Raw genomic sequence first — 19,350 nt, forward strand, 5'->3', positions numbered from 1 at the left:
GGCCTGGACTATGCGACTTAAAACATGGGTATCTAATACACTATGGCCCTTATTCTAGTTGAATCGGACGGATGCGTATTTCGGACGGGCACCGAGTGTTCTTAGCCCCGCCTACCGTACGGATCGCTCACACCGTCCGAGTGCGGTAAGACGCCAAGCGAATGGACCGCGAGTGGATGTTTCATGCGAACACCTCCCCCATCTGTGGGAACCTCCTCCATATGGTAATGAGCCCAAACATCCCTTCACGCCCCTCTCCACCCCCTCCTCGAATGGTTCCGACCAATCGTTTTCTGCACGGAACTCACGCCGTGTTCGGACGTGTGAGGCGTTCGCACATGCGCATAAACGCCTCTGCACATGTGCAAACACCAAACATCGGCCGTCCGATGCAATCAGAATAAGGGCCAATATGTGAACTAGAATTCACTCAAAATGAAGACACAAACAAACAAACTCAAAATTAAAATGTGACAGGATGTGTGTGGGAGTGCGCATCTCATCACACCTTTCAATTGTACCATGTATGGGCACCTTTAGTAATCTACACTATTTAAGGAAAATGTAGCACAATGAAAGAAAAAGTAGCAAAGTTGAGGGAAAAGTATCGACACTAAGAAAAGTGAAGGAATCGTACCAGGTGTCTCGCGCCATATACATATTAACATAATTTTATTTAATTAAGTAGACTTTCTACTGTTATAGGCTCCAATCGCATCGCACATCGCATCGCATGGCTTTTTGTGGCGTGAGATGTGAGATGCGATCTCAGTAGTTAATATGGTAAAACACCACCACTCTCCACGTCACCCCGAAGCGTGGCTCGAAGCGTGGCTCGCGCAGCGATCCCCGCGACGGTCGGCAGAATGCTTTCTCCGACCTTTTCATACCCCCACTATCCACATCGGCGTGGAGTTGATTTTGTATAGTCCGAAGCATGGTGAGCGTAGCGAGCCCCCCAAGGGGACGCGGAATACATGTAAAGTAATACACGTACCCTCGCGGGGCTCCCTACGCTCGCCACGCTTCGGGCTTGGAGGCTCGCTGTGCTCGCCACACTATATATTATCAACTCCACGCCAATGTGGATAGTGGGGGTATGAAAAGGTCGGAGGACGCCTTCCGCCGCCCCTTGCGGGGCTCGCTGTGCTCGCCACGCTTCGGGGTGACGTGAAGAGTGGTGGTGTTTTAGGTGTTTTACCATATGAACTACTGAGATCACATCTCACGCCACAAAAAAGGGCCGTGCGATGCGATTTCATTCAGGGTGCAGTGAATAAAGTAACTAAATTAACTACTGAGATCGCATCGCACATTGCATCGCACGCATCGCAAGGCACAAAAAGCCATGCGATGCGATTTTACTACACAGAATAGCCCTCTAAGCAAATAGCTTAGTGGGCGCCCTGCTAGGAAACAAGTACCCACTAATCAATAAAAGCTAGCGTTACAGTAATATCAATGAGAGGTGCTGCTGGTGAACTGAACAAATGATGAGGTCTTTGACCTTTAGTTAATCTTAGAGTAAAGAAAATCGTTTTCTATAAAAAAAAAATATGTAAATGTTATAATACAGTTCAAATATATAAATAACAAACCAATAAGTTCCTTTGTTTTTGCTTCAATTTCTCCTAAAAGCGTTTCTGGATTTGCGCAAATCTTTTCCTCATCGGCACAATAGTTTTCCAAAAATTTCCTATACTCGATATCTACAAAATAAACACAAAATGGTTAAACAGGCAGCTTTAAAAATGATGCACAAAGTTGTCTACAAAGCAAAGATGACATTCACTGAAACAGCTAAACTCTGGTATTACACCACCAATGTATCCAGTGACTGCATTATGAGCCTGATTCTGGTTCACTCGCAAAAGCAAATTATCTCTTTAATGGACAAAACCATGTGCACTGCAGGTGGGCCTGATGTAACATGTGCAGAGAGTTAGATTTGGGTGGGGTTTGTACTTCAAACTTCACATAGTTTTGTCCATTAGAGAGAGAATTTGCTTTTGCGAGTAAACCAGAATCAGGCCCTATGTCTGAAAATAAATATTATGTTTTCAATTCATCCCAAATATAGTGTCTATTTATCAAAGTCCCAAATCCTTAAATAATGCAAAAAACTTGACGTTTTGTAGGTTAAAAGTCGTCTGTCCATTCATCAAAGCCCCTGGACAGTGGAGAGTACTACAGCTGTCCTGTGATTGCTAATACCCCATCTCAGCATGATGGTAGCAGAGGTGTATTTAAAAAAAAGAAGCTTTTTTTATTGAAAAATACAGATTTTGTTTAATTTTATAATCATTCAGAAATAATTGATGGGCCTGGTTTCAATCAGTCAAAGGTTTTAGTGGGTGTCTGCAAATAACTTAGTTTCCAGACCACCCTGGGGGTGGTTTCGGTGGGGCGGGCACTTTGGGACTTAGTAAGCTGCGATCTTTGCAGTTTACCAAGTCAACCAGAATCATGCCCAAAAATTTGAACAACGGGCCTAGTTCAGATCAAATTTGTTCTCAAACTGGGCAAAACCATGTGCACTGCAGGTGTGGCAAATGTAACATGTGCAGAGAGAGTTAAATTTGGGTGAATTATTTTTACTAATTACTAATCAAAGAAAAAAACAGAAAAAATGTGCTTTTGGAGCTACAGGATTAGAATGAAGTTACGGATTTTAAGAAAATTTCCCTATTTTCATACCTTTATTGTATGTAAAAATAAAACAAACTTTTGTTATGAATTTGAATAAGTTTTATATTCAAAAACAAATTTTAAACAAACAACTACTGTAACAGAATATATATCAAAAGTTTAGAATTAATGTCCCCATGTCCCTGCTGCCACTCTTACTGTCCCTGTCTGCTGCTGTCACTCTCCATGTCCCCGTTGTCACTCTTCACGTCCCTGTTTCTCACTTTGTCTGTCCCCAATGTCATCCTCCATGTCCCTGTCTTCTGCTGTCACTCTCCATGTTCATGTACTGTCACTCTTTCTGTCATTCTCCATGTCTCCATGTCCGCGCTGTCACTCTCCCTGTCTCCCACTGTCACTCTCCATGTCCCCGTGTCCTTTCAGTCACTCTCACTGTCCTTGTGTTCCGGACTGTCTTTGTCCCTGCTGTTATTATCCCTCCTGTCCCTGTGTCCCCGCTGTCTATGGCTCTGTCCCTACTTTCACTGTGTGCCTGCTGTCACTCTCCCTGTGCCTCTGCTGTCACTTTTCATGTGCCTGTTGTCACTCTCCCTGTCCCTGTTTCCCTGCTGTCACTCTCCATGTCCCTGTGTCCCTGCTGTCACTCTCTGTGTCCCTGCTGTCACTCTCTCTGTCCCAGAATTTTGGCTCATACTATGTGTCATAATGTGTAAGGTGCACTAGTACTATATATTATAAGGGGCCCTACTAGTGTGGTGTGGTATACTACATTTAAGCACAATCCCCTTTTGCGAGTGGCCACAAACCCTTTTTCGTAGCCTTTTACAGCCTTCATTTTTTCATAACCCCACTTCAAAATTTCCATTATTGTCTGTATTGGTATATATTGAAACCAAGATAACAAAAAGAAAAAAGTATGCAAAGCATAAATAAAATTTGTCCACATTGTAAAACTAGGATAAAAAAACAAATCCTTATGTACTTTACTTTCAATATATGCACTCCATTGACAACCATTTCAAGTATCTACAGAACATTGGGGAAAAAGTGGATGTTGTATTAGGCAATATTGAATTACGTTCTATTCATTTAAATAGAAAACACATCTATTTCCACTAGTACAAAAATGCTTACCTTCAGTTATGCTTCCAACTTTTGCATCTTTTTTCTTCAGTTTCTTTTTTGAAATTTTTTGAAAAGGTGCAAATTCAACCACAGCAGGATACTCCTGACCTAAGGACATACATTGTTTCATTGTTACTGTCATAACAATAGAGTTAGAGAAACATTCCAATTATTTCTGTTACATGTACCCAGACAGCACTGGGTAACACTGACAGTAGAAGGGGCTATTAACGCACTGGTTCACAAACTTTTTTCAATCATGGCTCCCTTGTGTAAATTTAAACAATTTAAATTGATCCTGGACCACCAATCCAAGGCACCCCCGCAAGCGGATGCAGTTTAAATCCCGGCGGTCGGGATCCCGGCGTTCAGAATCCAGACGCTGGAATCCCGACCGCCGAAATCCCGACACTTTCTCCCTCCGTGGGTGTCCACGACACCCCTGAAGGGAGAATAAATTAGCGTGCCGAGCGTAGCGAGGCACCAGGCCCGATGCGTGGCGAGCGCAACGAGCCTGCAAGGGGGGGCGATCCACGTCCCCCCCTTGTCGGGATTTCGGCGGTCGGGATTCCAGCGTCGGGATTTTGAATGCCGGGATCCCGACCGCCGGGATTTCATACTGAATCCCCTGCAAGACATCCGAGGGTGCTAATACACACATTTTGGGAACCACTCTAGTATGACTGCAGCGACAAGTTGTTTGTGTATCCCAGAGACATATGGGAGAGATTGAAAAGAATAATTAATTTATTTAACATTTTGATCACACATTGTACTTAAAATATATTAAAATGCGTATTAAATTATGATTTATTGAGTGCTGTCATTATTTTCCACTGTTGTTTTCCAAATAATTCATCATTCCCAAAACTCTGTTTTATCCATTCTTTTATTCAGTTTGGGACTGATTTGAGGCAAGCGTATCTCTCTTCAAAGTTGCAAACAGTAAGTTCTTGCATACATACAGCACATGCGCTGAAGAGACTTTACACACTCTGGAGTATGTTTGCCCTACTCTAGGTAAGACTTGGTCAGGTCTTTCTGTGTAATAATGCATTTCAACATGAACTGGGAGGTGGCAAAGCAAATGCATAAATCTGCCCTGAATTCTGGGAGTGTTGTGGGCGTGTCATAGAAGTGTTGTGGGCATGTATCAAAAGCTCTGGTGTACATACAGATACTAATGGTTGCGGCTGCTGCCATAAAATCAATAGGCGGCCCATTTTTCCCCAAGATCCCTCACATTAGCTGAATGGATACTAATATTAGTTGTCTGCATCTACCGCCACTTTGCATTTGACATATGCTTGCAACACACTGTTCAATATATCAGCTGTTCAATTGAATGGCCAATATTGTGAGCACCAGCAATATATCTGTGAACAACAGAATTCACAGACAAATTGCTTCGGTGCAGCAGCACAGCCAATGGGCAATATATCTATTCACATCTCTATTTAAGTCACCTTTCCATTAAATCAGACTCACTGGGGAAGATCCAAATGATTCATTGCGCCCGATCTCCCATCTAAAAGGTAGGAGATTGCATGGGCCATTTTAATTGCACATAACCTGCTCATGAACCCTTTCCAGTCCAATTTCTTTTTGCAATTCTGGTTTAAATGAATTGTAATTTTTTTTTATTCAAAAATGGTCTACATTGAATGTTGAACGATGTTAATGTACTTATTTTAAAGTAACTCACCATTCCTACTTATTTTAAAGACCTCTCTGATTGCGCAGCACTGTTCCTTTCTCGAGCTCAAACAGTAGCCCATTCTGCACAAGCGCAGAAGCACTGTACGCAGCCATATAACTATTATATTATGGCCGCATACAGTGCTTCTGCATATGTTTGAAACAGCAGATTCTGCTGTATGCGGCCATAATGTAATAGCCACGTGGGAGCAGCTGCGCACACACCTGCCCGGAGCAGCAGCACCCTGCAGACTCCAGCTAACTGCGCAGCATGATAAGCCCAGGCCCTGTCTCAGAAGAGGAGGTAAGAGACCTCTCGGGGCACAGTGAACATATTAGAGATGGGGGCAGCAGAGAATGCGGAAGGTGTGTGTGTGTGTGTGGGGGGGGGGGGGCATGTCAGTGCTGATATGTGTAAAACATTTTTAAATGGGGGATGTACAAAATGGGGTTGGCTTTTAGTTTTCACTGACTGGGTGTGTAGGCCATACCCCTTGTCACCAGGTCACTGCCACCAAATGTCAGGTGATGGGGGTGGCGGCATTCTGACAAAATGCAGTGCAGCTGGAGCACCACCTTGTGAGATGCAGCAGTTGACTTGTTTCCTACAGTTGCTTGACACACATACACACACACACACACACACACACACACACACACTCAGAAATAGAGAAAACACATGATAATTACAGTAACTAAAGAATATAAGAATATATTATTAAAATCAGCAACAGATATAGAGGATGTAATAGAGGTATAAGTGGATAAGTGGATAAGTTATTTGGTGTTTTTATTATGAGCGGTTAATGCTCTAATAGTTAAGATAAAGGAATTACTGATTTTATTTGAGTCAGGTAAGATTAAGGGTTTCTTTTAATTCGAATAAGGAAGGTAATAAGATGGGTCAATGAATATGCGCTGATTATATACGACTACTTAATATGGGGATATGGGGGTAAAGATTAAAAAGAGGTTCATTTTGGTGAATGTTATTTTTATAAAGACGGGAATTTGTACATTTTGATGAAAACAATCTCTAAAATTCTCTATGACGCATATAAAAGGAGGGAGCAACATTCATAAATATAGGGAGCCAATATGAATAAAAAACAACTTAAAAGCATTTTAATGCCCTCAGTTCTAATGTAGTTTATTATACAGATGAGAAGATTATTTCTCCTCTCCAAACATTGTATGCATCATTATATGTACAGAATGATACAAATAAACCTAGTAAACTAGTTTGGGGAGAGTATCTTTATTTTACTTTAGCCCATCACTTCAATGTAAGTACAACATGCAAAGGTGACATTGTACAATAAACAAATAAAAATAACAACAAAAAATTGGCTGGCAACTCAATGCATGTTATGTTATGCTATGTAGGGTACACACCAGACTGATTTGGCCTCAAAACACCCAATTTAGATACAATCTCGACCCATTGTATGTACATTGCAGGGCTGACCCGGGTTCAGAATTACACGGGTCTAATGTGCTGTGTGAAAGGGGGTCCTTCCCGTGTTGCGATATCCTGGAAAAAACAGGGATTTGGGGATTTTTCTGTCTGATAGGGGTATGAGTCTGATTCAATGTCACAGAACTGAGTTAAATAATAAGAATCATGTTTGTTGCTATGTAATGATAGTATTTACTCCTTGTGTGTATTTTATTATTTTATTTATTCAAAATGCAATCCTGTAAAAAAAAAATTTTTAAAATCTAACCTTTGTTGTCAATGAAGATAAATCCATCAAATCTATCTCTAAAAAGAAGAATGTCTTCGGGATTTCTAAAGTTAATGTAGGCTCTTGAGAAAAGATGTGGGTATAAGCTGCAAACAGAAAGTAAATGTTATTTCCGCTGTAAGACATGAGAAAGTAAGCACAACGAGGCTGATGCAGAGCTGGTCACCAAAAGGGAAAAGTTCATTAGAAAAATGGCTTATTTCTGTCCACATACAGAGCTGGAGATGTCTTCTATGCGGCAAAAGTAGTACATTGGTTTGTTTTTTCACCAGGCGTCACAAAAACATAAGTACCATGTGATAAACCATTTATTTTTTTGAATAACAAATGGATTCACTTTTAGGCATCAATCAAACTGCAAAATAGTTTTCTATCGCTGGCAGCAGTTATTATCATCATCCGATATTTGCTAAATCCCTTTACCACCTACATATATTATGGTGTTCCAGAGAATATATGCATTGTTTCCTAGTCCATATGTGCTCACATTTGCACAATGGCCCTCATTCTGGTTTGCTGGGTTTGCCTGTGGCCAAGCCCTCTTGCCGCCGAAGATTCCCATTGTGAACATGTGAAGAGATGTGTAACGAAAACACATCCCCTCGCATGTCTCCATAGCGTGCGAAATCATTCAATGGTCGCCGAATGATTTCTCCTGCCTTCGCAAATAAAAGTCAGTGGAAACAGACTTTTATTTGAGGCCGCAAGGATAAAGACGGGGTGGGCGGCTGGTATCCTGTGACATCAGCTGCCCGGTCCTGGGAGGCATCGGGCCGTTCGTGTACCCATGGGAAGGTCCCGCATTTTCACGGGGACACCCATTGGCGACCTCAGTCCCCAGCACCATCCGCCTGATCCTTGCAAACAGCTCAGTGACTATGCAAGTCACCCAAGCCGTTCGCAAAAGGGACCTGCACATGCGCATAAGATACCATGGGCAGAGCCCCCAAACATCATCACTTTGCTTAACGAATACCTTTGAATCAGATTACTACCACAGACCATTAATGACAAGTATGATATCTATGCTGTACAACTGACTTTTTTTTACTGATTCTCCTATACCTAAATGTGAACCTCTACAGATATAACTACCAGAGGAACCTGTTCCATTACGTTAGTGAAGCCATGGCACTTTGTTTTGAAGCTTGTTTACCTGCACAAAGATACCTGATTGCATCCTACTAAAGTGTTCGCATCCATCTTTTCTTGCAGTGGACATTAATAAAATCTGGCAACTGATGCAAGATTAAAGCCTACTATGATAGCAGATACCACCATTTATTTCAGGCGTGGGGCACATGGTACTTCTCCGTCACTGCCTCTGCATGGGTTAGAAATATTCTTGGTATTCTTATGGCACAGCTTAGTTCTTTCTCTGCCAATTTTTTGTTAATATCAGGCATTTCCGCTCTCGCTCCTCCATTATATTAGATATGATGCTGTGTGGTTTGTTTGCAATATTCATTTACATCCATATTTAAAATTATTTCAATGCCTATACTATCCAATTCAATCACTGTCACCACTACTGTATTTATTACCACAGTGTTGGTACCCACATATACAGTAGGTCTATCCCTAGTATGTTTAAATTACTGTACTGTATAAGTCACTGCCCCCTCTAATGGGAGGTTATTCCACTTGTCCACTACCATTACTCCTTTCAGGATGCAAACACGGGTCGGATCAGAGATCGCAATCCTGGGTCCGGTGCATTCACATAAAACCCGGGTTACCCTTTATACAGAGGGGGACCTGGGTTTAATCATTCTTATAACATAGGTTAAATTGTCAGTTTGCTCGACCTGGGTTATAAAGTTTGGAGTTTTCATGCTGTACCACAACCTGGGTTGTTACGTCAGCAACCCAGCAATATCCTGGGTCTAGGTGTGATAGTGTGAAAAGGGGCCATAGTGGCCAAGCGGGTCCTGTTCAGCGAACAGGATCCGGCCACTGTCGACCGGATTTCAAGACTGTGTGATAACATACATTGAAATGTATGTATTTGAAAAAAAAAATGTATGTATTTGCCTTGAAATCCAATCAAGGTATGTTGCGGTAGGACCTAGCTTTTGTGCAGGCTGAATGGGACCTGCTTGACTGCTATATGTGGCCCCAGTCTAAGATCTTTCAGTGTTTCTTGGTATGTTTTGTGATATTAGCCATGCATGCAGTTGCCTTTCTTTGTAGTCTCTAATTTCCATATGAAGATATGGCCTCTAGAACTGAACACAGTATTGTAGATTATGCCGTACCAATGACCTATACAGTGGCAACATTACTTCTTTCTTTCTACTGATGATTGCTTTGATACATGGCTTACATGCCTTTAAATTACATGAAATCTAGCCCTTTAATAGGATTAAGTGAGCCAGAGCTGTCGACTTAGATTTGATCGCAGTACAAATTTGTTCTCAAAATGGGCAAAACCATGTGTACTGCAGGTGGGGCAGATGTAACATGTGCAGAGAGTTAAGGTGCCCATACACTGAGGCGATTTGGTCCGATTTCGGCCAATTGCGACCAATCGGCCCGTTAAATCGGACCAAATCGCCTCTCCCTGACATGTCGTTGGGTCCGATGCGCGGTCCCGTGTGCATCGGACCCGACCGGGTGGTCGGACCTGCTGCCCGTCCGACCACCCGTCCTGGGACCTACCTCATGGCGGCTAGGGAGGCGGGAAGCAGGGACGCATGCGATCCATCACAACGGATCGCATGCGTCCCTGCCACCGGGAAGGTCCTGGCAGCTTGCCAGGGTATCGGGTATCCAAACACTGCTGCGAGACGTCGCAGCAGTGTAGTATATGGGCACCATTAGATTTGTGTGAGTTATTTTGTTTCTGTGCAGGGTAAATATTGGCTGCATTATTTTTATACTGCAATTTAGATTTCAGTTTCAATACACCCCACCCAAATGTAACTCTCTCTGCAAATGTAACATCTGCCCCATTGGCAGTGCACATGGTTTTGTCCATTTTGAGAACAAATTTGTACTGCGATCAGATCTGAATAAGGACCTTAATCCTATGCTAATCCCCTACTGTATTGTTCTATATATTTTATTGCATCAGAGAACAATAGGTCTTGGTGAGCCATGGCTCACCACCGCTATCCAGAGAAGGTTAGTTGAAGAAGGCTCCATCTGTAGATCTGTTTTCTCTCAGTATTTGCCATTAAAGTACCATTAATACTTTATTTAGCCTTCAGATCTTTGAGACCCATGTGCAGGAATTTCAAAGAACTTGTATTTAGATTTTAAAAATGTGGTATTTAGTAAGAAATGTCAGCTCCTGGGCAAAACACATGAACTAATAGCAGAGATACTAACAATTAAAGTATGACTGATCATTTCAATTACAGAAGCTATAAACATCTGGGTAAATAATTGGGTACTTGTGAGTTATCCGGGCTGCCGATTTTTTCATCGCGCCCGAAATCGGGGGCATCGCGTCGGTCGTGGCCGTTATAAGGAGCCGCGACGCGATGCCCACGATTTCCCATAGACAGTAATGTTAAAAGACACGATGGACCCGATTTCCGACACGATTTACCATAGACAGTAATGTTAAAAGACGCGATGGACCCGATTTCCCATAGACAGCAATGTTAAAATAAAATTACAATGTGAAATTGGCCAATATGTTTTAAAAAAAAAATGTTTCATGGCCCCCCACCACCGTTAACGCCACCCCGCTATTGACGCCAACCCGAAGCGTGGCGAGCGCAGCGAGCCCGCGAGGGGCGGCGATACGCGTCCTCCGACCTTTTCATGCCCTACTATCCACTAGGGCGTGGAGTGAGAATAGAATAGTGTGGCGAGCGCAGCGAGCCACCGAGCCCGAAGCGTGGCGAGCGCAGCGAGCCCCGCGAGGGGACGCGGACACCTTCACAGGTATCCGCGTGCCCTTGCGGGCTTCACAGGTGTCCGCGTCCGCTCGCCACGCTTCGGGCTCGGTGGCTCGCTGCGCTCGCCACACTATTCTATTCTCACTCCACGCCCTAGTGGATAGTAGGGCATGAAAAGGTCGGAGGACGCGTACCGCCGCCCCTCGCGGGCTCGCTGCGCTCGCCACGCTTCGGGTTGGCGTCAATAGCGGGGTGGCGTTAACGGTGGTGGGGGGCCATGAAACATTTTTTTTAAACATATTGCCCAATTTCACATTGTAATTTTATTTTAACATTGCTGTCTATGGGAAATCGGGTCCATCGCGTCTTTTAACATTACTGTCTATGGGAAATCGGGTCCATCGTGTCTTTTAACATTACTGTCTATGGGAAATCGTGGGCATCGCGTCGCGGCCCCTTATAACGGCCACGACCGACGCGATGCCCCCGATATCGTGTCTTTTAACATTACTGTCTATGGGAAATCGGGGGCATCGCGTCGCGGCCCCTTATAACGGCCACGACCGACGCGATGCCCCCGATTTGGAGCTAAATCGTGGGCATCGCGTCGGTCGGGTGTCCTTAAGTTAACCAAACTTAAGGACAAAATCGGCAGCCCGGATAACTCACAAGTACCAATAATTGTGATCTTTTATGGTTGATATATGTTAAATAGTTTGGGTATATGATGAATTACAAAGTGCCCATTGTGTTACAAGCAGCATTGTATTTAATCTGCATTAGAAATGTAATAATTGCACAAGGAAACACATATCTGGAGATTATGTTACACACTGTATCGTGTTTTTTGTTATGTCACACCTCTACACTTTCCATATTAATTATTTTCCGTAGCATTCCTTGTAATCTTTACCTGGGATCAGCAGTGAAAAATTCAAAATAATCGTGTGCTGGCAAAGGATGTAGTTGTTCCTCTAGTTGTTCTCTACTCATGCTTGGAGGAAGGCGACGTATTACCACCTGCAAGAGACACCACAAATAAGTGATACTCTCCTATAACCATGGTGATACTGAACACTCTAGAGTTGGGTTATAAAAAAAATAGGAAATATAACTTTACGGGCATAATGGCAGTGAAAACTATTTTTTTTGTTGCAAAAATATATATAGTAATTGAATCACTAGTAGATGAAGGAGAAAATTTGTTACAGGGCATAGTAAAATCCTAGCTCATCACAATATTGATAATGGTTAGCCAGGGGATCAGTAGTTGTGGTGATGCCGGACTAAACTTTCCCAACTTTACAATCTAGGTTTTTGTAGAGAATGTCTAGTGATTTTTCCATCATTTGGGGCTTGGAAATTTGTAAAACCTTCAGAATTTTCTTTACTTGAAATTAGGTTTAGAACTACCTCAGATTTTCATACGTCCTAAAAGTAGATATAGAACCAAATCTTATAATTGAGACAAAAAAAATTAGACATGCTAATTTTTTTAGTTAAGGAAAAAAGATCCAATCTTGTGTAAAACATATTGCTGAAACTTTCAATTTTTTCATGTGCAAATTCTTTCATTCTGGGACATTCATCTTTTTAATATCTACATACGTATCTTTGATCTGCAACATATGTTCTATGTCACTGACTGACCCATAGACATAATTATGGATTGTTTTCTCTTCATGAATTTTTGGTACTTGTTTCCTAGCACGGCGCCAGTGATTTTTATCTCAAGCATCGGGACCTAAAAAATCGCATCGATCGCATCGCATGCAACCAAATCGCCTGCGATGCGATCAACACGATCTTTACATTGAAATCAATGTAAAATGGTCCCTGAGACCCAATTTTACATTGGGCCCAATGTAAAAAGCCCCCGAAACCCCAATTTTAATTGCATACCCCCCTCATGGGTGAAATGGCCCCCCATTGCCCATTGTTAACGCCACCCCGAAGCGTGGCGAGCGGCGGCGGTGCGTGTCCTCCGACCTTTTCATACCCCCATTATCCACGTCGGCGCGGAGTTGATTTTATAAAGTGTGGCGAGCGCAGCGAGCTCAAAGCGTGGCGTTTGCAGAGAGCCCTGCGAGGGGACGCGCATAACTTCACAGGTATACGCGTCCCCTCGCGGGGCTCGCTTGCGCATAACTTCACAGGTATACGTGTCCCCTCGCGGGGTTCGCTGCGCTCACCACGCTTCGGGCTTGGTGGCTCACTGCGCTTGCCACACTTTATAAAATCAACTCCACGCCGACGTGGATAGTGGGGATATGAAAAGGTCGGAGGACGCGTACCGCCTCCCCTCGCGGGCTCGCCATGCTTCGGGTTGGCGTCAATAGTGGGGTGGCGTTAATGGGGGGGACACTTCACAAACCCATGATGGTGCATATACAATCAAAAATTGGGCCCATTTCCCATTGTTACCTATGTAAAATCGCGTTGAACGCGATTTTATCATTGAAAGCTAATTTAACATTGAGCATTATAATGGCATGCGATGGACGCGATCAACGCGATTTCTTCTTTCTCCTTGCTGGCAATAAAAACACTTAATTGACAGAAAATCGCGTCCATCGCATACCTTATGTTACCTCAACTTAAGGTTTGCGATCTACCACGACGGGCGCCGTGCTAGGAAACAAGTACCAAATTTTTTGACCACTATTTAATGCAGACACTTTTTATGGAGCACTTTGGTGTAAGCTAAACCTTTCTTTATGGCTCTTGTAGTTATTTATAGGTTCTGTTTCCAAAAAAGAGAATTCCAACTTAGGAATTTGTATATATTTTTTATGGCTCTCCTCTGCTTTGTAACAATCATTAATTACTATTATTTTTGAGAGTATTTAAAGTATCCTGAGAAGTTAAAAGTAATCATAGTATTCAATTGTGAAATTGTCTTCTCTTGGCTTAATTTAAGAACTATAACAGGTCTATCAACTTATCCTAAATCAACTATAAGAGTGCCAAAATTCTTCTTAAATGCCAAATACAGTTTTATTTTGTATCAGTTAAATTCAGCAACTAAATAGTAATTGTACATTAAATGGGTGTGGATCATTAGGTCACCAGCAAGTTGGTCGACAGTCATTAGGTCGACATGCATTTAGATCGACATGAGTCTAGGTCGACACGCAGGAAGGTCGACTTGAGTCTAGGTCAACATGGGTTACATCGACAGAGTCATTAGGTCGACAAGGTCATTAGGTCGACATGGGAGTAGGTCAACAGTCAAGGTTGACATGGGGTTTTTCAAAAAATTTGTCCCGAGTGTCGACACAGTCGACATGTGCACTGAAACGTAGCACCACTTCCCCAATACGCTCGCCATGCTTCGGGCACAGTGCCTCACTATGCTTAGCACACTATTTTATTCTCCCACCACGCCCTAGTGGATGGTAGGGCATGAAATACCTCATGTCGGAACATGACGGTTTAAAAAAAATTGGAAAAACCCCATGTTGCCCTATTGACTGTCGACCTAACTCATGTTGACATAATGACCCTGTCACCTAACCCATGTCGACCTAAATGCAGGTCCAGCACCAGCATTTTTTAACACTGAAATCCACAATTACATTTGTGTGGGAAACCCAGGTATAAAAATAACTGTCAAATATTAGGATTACCAGTGTCTGCAGGGCCACTACAGGAGTCACAGCAAGGAAGCCATTCTTAGGGCTATATCTACAGATTGAGCTGCTCTCATCTGAGCAGCTCCCATCGCTCTTTCCAACAACCCGTGCTATCGCCAGCCAGCGGACAGGGCGCGTCAGATGTCCGCCGGCCCACCCTCCGCCCCATTCTCGGCAATGGATGCGTGTCCACTTCCGCCGGCCCGCCCTCCGCCACCAGATACTGAAATCTGGCATGCTGGAGGCAAGGGAGAGAATGGCCCCATCTGTACTAAAGATTCTAAAAATGAAAAGGTGATGTTGCCTATAGCAACCAATCAGATTATCCCTATCATTTCTTTATTGCATCCTAGAAAATGATAGACATATTCTAATTGGTTGCCATGGTAAACATCCCTTGTTTTCATTTTTAGAAGCTGTAGTAAATGTTCCCCTTAGTAAGAGTTCATATAAATAATACCTGCAGATTTCAGCTAGTATACATTACGCTTTACTTCATTATAGGTACACAAATCAGAAAACTGTGTCTTTCATATTATATGTTGAGCAAAAACACAAACTGTACAGTTTTATTTTGCTCTCTGTCTCTAGCTTGGAACCCTAGGTACTGCTCTGTGCTGCATTTGTTTTTATCAGTGCTTCCTGTTACTTACCACAAACCCAGCTGAATTACTGGGGGAATTGATTTGTAAACAGGAGGACCAATCACAAGACACTTAGGATATGGGTTAACCCAGTAAAGAAAAACATGGAGCATCAAATTGCACATTTAGCAACTGACAAAAGCAGAATATTCCTTTAACCACTAAACTGGCCTATAGTCACATGGGATCAGTCACAAACAACAGGGCTTTATTGATGTATAACATGCGGGCATATCCAAGTCTGTCCCAGGCTGTAGCTGAGGAAATTCAATCTACACATATGCAGGAAAGATTTCTTTCTCCTGCTCAGGCCCCCCAGCAGTGATGTAGTGGTTTGTGGCCACCAACATCACTGCCGAAATCAAACTTCAGAATGCCCTGTGAATGGCACTCTGGGGTACATATACCTGTCCTAAAAGTTCAAGAAGGGGAACTTAGTTGGTAGGCTGATTTCTGCAAGTGCTTAGTTGGTATGCTGATTTCTGCAAGATCTTAGTTGTTATGCTGATTTCTGCAAGTGCTTAGTTGGTATGCTGATTTCTGCAAGTGCTTAGTTGGTATGCTGATTTCTGCAAGATCTTAGTTGGTATGCTGATTTCTGCAAGATCTTAGTTGTTATGCTGATTTCTGCAAGTGCTTAGTTGGAATGCTGATTTCAGCAAGTGCTTAGTTGGTAGGCTGATTTCTGCAAGTGCTTAGTTGGTATGCTGATTTCTGTAAGTGCTTGGTTGGTATGCTGATTTCTGCAAGATCTTAGTTGTTATGCTGATTTCTGCAAGATCTTAGTTGTTATGCTGATTTCTGCAAGTGCTTATTTGGTATGCTGATTTCTGCAAGTGCTTAGTTGTTATGCTGATTTCTGCAAGAGCTGAGGTTTAGTCCCTGCTGACCCATACTCCACTGCCCTATGCATTAGGAAGGGGCAATGCAACAAGAGGGGGTGGTCTTTTAGCACAGGTTTAGCACAATATTGTTTATTGATCAGGGAGGTGGGGGAAACAGCTTAATCCTCAATACAACTCTACATACATGTTCCATATTATTTAACCCATTTATTGTTTGGATTTTATTTTTACAAAATAACCATAAAAATGTTATGGTTTATTTAAACATCTCATTGGAACAATTGTACCAGAAATTACTATGTCATGACATTTTTAAATTAAGCAGCCCACGGCTCCCGGGCACCTCATCGCACAGAACAAAAAGTATGTGCTTGCACATACTTTTTGTACTTTGTTTTCATCACATTGCATGCACAACATGTGCACAGGCAATGCAATGCGCTGTGATCCGTGCTAATTAAGCACGGAAAGCACGCCCGTATCGGGGCGTGTATGCGCAGCATTAGGACTGCTATTTTAAATCTGCAATTTCAATTCATAGGACACAAACCTCACTGTCACAATCCCCTCAGAATTAGCCCATTGTCTATACTAATAAAGCTATCTTCAGTTAATAATGCATAAATGTAATAGTCTACTAATAGTGTTGTTCAATTGTTTAGTTTTTTTTTTTTTTTTATAAAAAATACCTTCAATCAGTCTGCAAAAGTAGTGAGTTCAATGAAACTAGCTTCAAAGCATGTTTCCTCACAGCTGTAATTGAGCTGCTGTCCATGGTACTGTCTCACATGTTTCTGTCATATCATGCATAAAATGAAATAATTCATGAGGTCTATTCAATTGTGGGTAATGCAAACGATGTGTAGGAATACCAAGTTGTTGCTAGTGCAGCCTGGAAATGCATATCTTAGTTTGCAGCCCCATACAAGATGCAAACCAAAATATGTGATCTCAGGACTATTGTGTGCAGGGCATTACTGCATCACCCTCATCTGCCCCTCCGATAGGTTCATAACACCACCAAGATGTAGGCAGTTGATGATCACTAGATATAGACCTGTGTGAAGAGATGGATACGTAAGTTTGGGTGTAGACAAGGGGCAGGTATCCTGTGGCACTTCAGCTGCTCTGGAACTACACATCCCAGTAAGTCTTCCATAGTTTTGATGTTAGGGTATTCTAAAGCTGGCTGTACACTACAGTGATTTGGACACTTTTAGCCAGATTCTGACAGATCGGCCCAAGAAATGGGGTAAAAAGTGGCCAAATCGCATGTGTTTCACATCCAGCCCTGTGCTCATTGAATCAAAGGCGGAGATCGAACATGTTGCATGTCCGACCCATGACTTTCCCTGCCTCCCGGCTTGGGGCATGAGAATGCATACCATATATTGTATACAAAAGGACGGCATACCATATATCTTATGTGATCCTGCCGCCTGGGAAGCACCCGGGCGGTTAAAAGGGGATCGGCTGCTACTTCTCCCTTCAGAGAAGTTGCAGTAGTGTATGGGGGCCTTTAAGCTGGGTACATACTTAGCAATTAGTACCCAGCCCGTCATTACTGCTGACGGAAACATACATGTGGGAAGTGGAAACACTTGCCCATGCTGGGGAGTCGCGTGGGGAGCCGCATGATATGCTAAATTCTGCAGCATTTCATTGCTAGCAACATCCCCTGTGGGCCATGCTGCATGGCCGATGGAGGGCCATGCTAGTAACCCACTGGAGCATGCATATCATTAGGTACACACCTGGGTAAATGAGAGATATAGTGTCTAGTGTGCCCCCAGCTTAAAACTATTACAGGGCATGCTGGGATGTGTAGTTGTACAGCAGTTCGAGTGCAGTGGGCTGCCTCCCCCTGGTATAGACCAGGCATAGGGCAACATGTGGCTGTCCAGCTGTGGTGAGGTTAGGTGTCAGCATGACCACTTGGCCAAAGTCTCTGCCATCATGTCACCGGCACCCTAGCTGGATTGGAGCAGGCTGCCTAACTGTGCCATACATGCCCAAGCTGTGTATACAGGCATGCAGTGCTCACAGACATATATACAGTATGTGTACACAAACACAGGAGATGAGTGACAGGTCACGTGGTGTGTGTGTGGTCCGGCCCCAGACCCGGGTACCACACACACAACAATAGGAGACACACAGCAGCACAGAGGATGATGGTGAAACCCCGCGTCCTCACTTTGCTCAGAACCGCCTTCCGCTCCTCTCTGTGCCGCACGGTGCTCGCCATTCCCCCCACTTCCACATCCCGGTTCTGCCGGTCACTGCTCCGGTTCCCTCTCAACACGGACGGCTGATTCTCCCGCTCGCTCCTCATGTCCAGGGTGTCGCCACCAGCTTCTGACACCTCCGGTAGCAGCCGTCGGACGTGGGATCTACACTGAAGAACGGCGCTCCACGGCCGCTACCGAGGGAAGAACCGTCTCCTCTCTGCCGCGAGCCTCAGTCCCGAGACCCCGCGCGCAACCAAGCAAGCCCCGGCGCGAGACGCTCCTGCAGCCGCCGCCGCCGCGATGATGATGAGAGCTGAGCTCACAGAGATGGGCAGGCGCGCTCCCGACCCTGGCTAGTCGTGGCCGCGCATCTGCTGTGGGGATCATCAGTTTCTAATCTCTGCTGCTGATTATCATGTGAAAATTGTCCAGTACAATGTCACTTTTATTTCTCAGGACCGAATCAATTAAGCAGCAGGAGAAGAGATCTAACATATTTAGAAAATGCAAATTATATTTTGTTAAGACTAAAGACCTACAGTTTAGGGTTATGGATTTTTGGTTTGTAACCTGCGCTCTGAATCTTCTTGTGTCAGGTTAGCAGCCGCACTAAACGGATGACTGTTTCCGTTTTAAGTCGTACAGAATTCTATTGGGGTTTGTGCTGCGCTCTACCTCTAATGTATTTGCCTCTGCAAATGATTAATGCGAATATGTGTCTTTAAGAACTTCAAATTTATTTATACATCAGTCATAAATTGGTCATATATCATGCCAGTCATAATACTGAATAAATAGATAACTGATTAATTGATTGATTCAAAGAAATATATTAAAAAGTGAAAAAAATGAAAGAATGAATGAATAAATGAAAAAAATGAGAAAAAATGGAAATATGGAAAGAAACGTTGAACAAAAGAAATA

The 19,350-nt window shown here is 43.3% G+C and overlaps 1 protein-coding gene across 2 annotated transcripts in view; it reads right to left on the reverse strand.

Moving 5' to 3' along the window:
• UPF3A (UPF3A regulator of nonsense mediated mRNA decay) overlaps positions 1–18,762 on the reverse strand; it is a 33,131-nt gene extending 14,369 nt beyond the window's left edge. Inside the window, exons 1-5 of one of the 2 annotated variants that reach the window (XM_083168488.1) lie at positions 18,393–18,762; positions 11,985–12,091; positions 7,200–7,306; positions 3,784–3,882; positions 1,599–1,709 (exon numbers count right to left, since the gene is read on the reverse strand). In XM_083168488.1, the coding sequence (XP_083024614.1) occupies positions 1,599–1,709; positions 3,784–3,882; positions 7,200–7,306; positions 11,985–12,091; positions 18,393–18,530 (562 nt within the window). In that variant the 5' untranslated portion in view covers positions 18,531–18,762. The remainder of the gene's footprint in view (positions 1–1,598; positions 1,710–3,783; positions 3,883–7,199; positions 7,307–11,984; positions 12,092–18,392) is intronic. The other variant, XM_083168489.1, reaches the window with a different exon arrangement.
• Between the last annotated feature and the right edge of the window lie 588 nt (positions 18,763–19,350).

This window comes from Crinia signifera, chromosome 2, assembly GCF_055691185.1.
Source record: "Crinia signifera chromosome 2, ASM5569118v1, whole genome shotgun sequence".
NCBI classification, from domain to species: domain Eukaryota; kingdom Metazoa; phylum Chordata; class Amphibia; order Anura; family Myobatrachidae; genus Crinia; species Crinia signifera.